Source organism: Sinocyclocheilus anshuiensis, unplaced genomic scaffold (assembly GCF_001515605.1).
Source record: "Sinocyclocheilus anshuiensis isolate Anshui unplaced genomic scaffold, SAMN03320099.WGS_v1.1 scaffold1162, whole genome shotgun sequence".
NCBI lineage: Eukaryota > Metazoa > Chordata > Actinopteri > Cypriniformes > Cyprinidae > Sinocyclocheilus > Sinocyclocheilus anshuiensis.
This window is the reverse complement of record NW_015540875.1, coordinates 2,438,515-2,442,558: the sequence shown is the minus strand read 5'-3', so window position 1 is coordinate 2,442,558 and position 4,044 is coordinate 2,438,515. Positions and strand designations below refer to the sequence as shown.

General features: G+C 32.6%; 1 protein-coding gene across 1 annotated transcript in view; it reads left to right on the top strand.

Moving 5' to 3' along the window:
* The first annotated feature begins 1,216 nt into the window (after positions 1-1,216).
* LOC107688219 (islet cell autoantigen 1-like) overlaps positions 1,217-4,044 on the top strand; it is an 8,423-nt gene continuing 5,595 nt past the window's right edge. The window contains exons 1-4 of the mRNA XM_016485836.1: positions 1,217-1,286; positions 1,704-1,733; positions 1,833-1,998; positions 2,089-2,161. Coding sequence (XP_016341322.1) covers positions 1,717-1,733; positions 1,833-1,998; positions 2,089-2,161 — 256 coding nt within the window. The 5' untranslated portion in view covers positions 1,217-1,286; positions 1,704-1,716. The remainder of the gene's footprint in view (positions 1,287-1,703; positions 1,734-1,832; positions 1,999-2,088; positions 2,162-4,044) is intronic.

Here is a 4,044-nt window from a genome sequence, read left to right as displayed (position 1 = left end):
TTATTTATGTATGAAAAATCTTTAAAGACACCCTTAGTACAGGTTTGTCTCCATGCACACTTACGAACTTCTCTGTGGCAGGTGCTGGTGAATAGGTGTCATAATTCCTGACATGGACAGAGCAAAACTTAATGAGCTCCTGTAATTGATTTTGCTTTGCTGAGATCGTGTGTCAACGGTTTTGTCATTTCTCTGATGATTTAATGAAACTGCTATGAAACTAAAGTGAAATGTAATTTCATTAATGAATAGGCCTACAGTTTGATGCCACACACTGTTGGAGACAATTACTTCTACTGAAAATGAATGTAGAATGCTTGTTTATCTTAATGTGTATCGAATATTCTACATTTCTGAAGGTCATTCTAAAGGTTCTAAATCATTTCAGAGAGCTTTAGCATATTACAATATTTCGAAACAAATACGTTTTTATCGTATCATCTGTGTACATCATGTAAGTATTTGCATCTGCACTGCCTTTATTTTTTTACATTAAGACTTATTTAAAAACAGGCTTCAGTTTCTTAGTGCAAACTTCAATTTGTTTCCTTTTTCCCACCCGAGCGTCTTTAAATGTACATAATCGCAAACGACTGTGATTAGTCTACTCAAATAAGCGCTGAGAAAAGTAACATGCACAACATGATAACGTCTGCCGTATTCTTGAGAAGTACAGATGAATACTGACACAAAGAAACTTAAATAATCTTTTAAAAGCTACGAAAACCAAAAGTATAACAATAATGCAATCAAATCTTTCAGAACTATCACAACTGCGCATTTAGAGTGTCTGTTTCAAGCTAAATGTCACTATTGTAGCCTACTCACTCATTCCTCCTGTATGTTCGCAGTGCGTATGACGCACATATATATGAAGGTAGAATGACGTCAAAAATATTTGCATACACGGGGTAATATTTGTGGAAGTGTACATAAGACTGTAAGCGTAAATTAAATTTGCATGCGCAAGAGAAGCTTTGTAAAGGTGTAAATCGTGTTTCAAGCGCAATAAAAAAATATTTGCAGCATTTTACTGTTACTCTAAGTGTAATTCATGTGTTGTGAAACTGCAGCTTCATGCTAATGCAAAATCGATTTACACCTTTACAAAGCTTCTCTTGCGCATGTAAATTTAATTTACGCTTACAGTCTTATGTACACTTCCACAAATATTACCCTGCGTATGCAGATCTTTTTGACGTCATTTTACCTTCATACATATAGCGTTTTATTTTCCTATTACAGCATGTCTTAAAACATCGGCAGCCGGGATCCAAGCTCATAAGGTGAGTCTCACAATAATTCAATTCACTGTTGTTATTATTAGAAACAGATAATTTCCTGTATTTACTGTAGAGGTTGCATAATGACAGAATATAGCTAGTGTTTGTTTTGGTGCGGCAGAGAATGAAATACGGATGTGAGAATCACATACAGTTGGATATTGTGAGTGATTTGTGTACTGTAGTTTAGATATTGTCAGTTAGGTTTGTTAATGATAATATGTTCCTATAGAAAAATGCACTTGAAAGATAAAGAAGAGGCCTGCATGTTCAGTGCACTGTATTATTTCTTATTTACAAGGTGCAATGCTAAACAGTAACATAATGACTAATTGTCTTCTATAAATTAGAACTGTTAAACTATCAAACGTGACACTGTTGACAGTTAGCTATAATGAAATAATGACATTTTTATTTCAGATACCTGACAAACATGGAGAAAGGGAACCAGTGAGTATGCAGAAACCATCCATTTGCAGACATTCATTATAAAGTATCAGACTTAAGCAAATGAGATGCCTTCATAATTGGTTTGTTATGTCTTTGCAGAGGGATTTCTCATTTTGATCACTTTCTCCAAAGTCAAGAATCATCCGTGGTCAACAAGTTCCAGCAGAAATACTGGAAAACCAAGCAAACACTGATTAAAGTCACAGGAAAGAAGGAAGATGAGCATGTTGTTGCTTCCGATGCTGATCTGGACGCTAAACTGGAGGTGAGGAACGGACCCAGTCCAAACTTTCCTCTGGGTCTGAATGAATCAAATGGTGATGTGATGAATGTGGATTTTCATACTTCCCTTCAGGTGTTTCATTCAGTACAGAGAACATGCATGGAGCTCCTTAAGGTGATTGAACAGTATCAAAGGAGAATCAGCCGTAAGAAAACTGCAAATTCACACATATATTATTATGAATTAATTAGTGCTGTCAAACTATTAATCGCGATTAATCGCATCCAAAATAAAAGTTTTTGTATACATAATATATGTTTGTACTGTGTATATTTATTATGTATATATAAATACACACACATACAGTATATATTTTGAAAATATTTACATGTATATAGTTATATTCATATAAATTATATTATATTTAATATATAAACATAACATATTTTTCTGAAAAATATATATGCATGTGTGTGTATTTATATATACGTAATAAATATACACAGCACACACATATTATGTAAACAAAAACTTATTTTGGATGCGATTAATCGCGATTAATTGTTTGACAGCACTAATATTAATATAATGCTCACGTTTATAAATAGCTTGTGATAAAGAAACTTAGTTGTATTCAATGTGCACTTGTAGTGTGCTTCAAATCTTAAAAGTATATTTAAAAAAATACTTGCAGATAATATAATATTGATTAAATAAAAGGTCACACTTTATTTTAAGGTCCAATTCTCACTACTAACAAACCATTAACTACGACTTTTGCCTCAATAAACTCCTAATTTGCTGTTTATTAATAGTTAGTAAGGTAGTTGTTAAGTTGAGGTATTGGGTAGGATTAGGAATGTAGAATATGCTCATGCAAAATAGTGCTTTAAGCACTAATAAACAGCCAATATGTTAATAATAGGCATGCTAATAAGCAACTAGTTTATAGTGAGAACTGGTCCCTATGCTAAAGTGTTACCAAGGTTCACTTAAGTGTATTTCAAGAGCGTATAACATGTCATGTTACTTAACACACTAAAGTGCACTTTTAATACTTAATTACTACATTTTTAGGGTGCACTTAATATTAAGTTGTTGTTGTTTTTTTTTACTTTAAAGTACATTTTAAATAATTGTTTTAATATTTTGTCGTGCTTTAAAAATGACACTTATTTTGATGTGCTTTGTTGAGTAATGTTGGCTGTGTGTTGTTTGATATTAGATTTAAAGTTAATATATTTTAAAGGTACTAAGTTGTCATTTAATCAATACAAATGTGAACTCACAAATATATTTAAATGCATAACATACACGTTTCAATTGGTCACATGCAAGTGCCGCTATTATAAGTATAATAAGACAGCGGAAGTAATCATTAAAGATGTACTTATATCTGGCTTAAGTGGGACAAAAAAGCACCCTTACGTTCAACAAATTGTTATTTTATAGTTATTTTACGAGTAGTTATTTTTAAAAAAGACTTGCAGATAATATAATAAAGTTTTTTTTAGTTTTACTTTAAAGTATATTTTAAATTGTTGTTTTAATAATCGTTTGTAATACATAAAAAATGACACTTATTTTGATGTGCTAACGTACTAAAGCACATACTTGATTATAATTTGAACTGTAGTGTTATTTGATATTACATTTAGGCCCAAGGTTAATCTATTTTAAATTAAAGGGGTCATATGATGCGATTTCAATTTTTCCTTTCTCATTAGAGTGTTACAAGCTCTTGGTGCATAAAGAAGATCTGTAAAGTTGCAAAGACTAAAGTCTCAAATCCAAAGAGATATTTTTTATAAAAGTTAAGAGTCAGCCACACCTACCTAAAACGGCTTGTTCTAACACGCCCCCACATGTCTACATCATGATGTGGGAAGATTTGCATAACGCCACCCAAATGTTCACGCAAAGAAATAAGGTGTAACTTTTATTCTCGCTGTAGTATTGTTGTTGCCGCCGCCATGTCGTGAAGGCACTGTGTGATTCGTTGTGAAAGCGAAACTACTTTGTTTGGCCTTCCAAAAGAGGACGATATCTGCTTCGTCATGCCTGGAGCTGATCCGTGCTGGTTGCTGA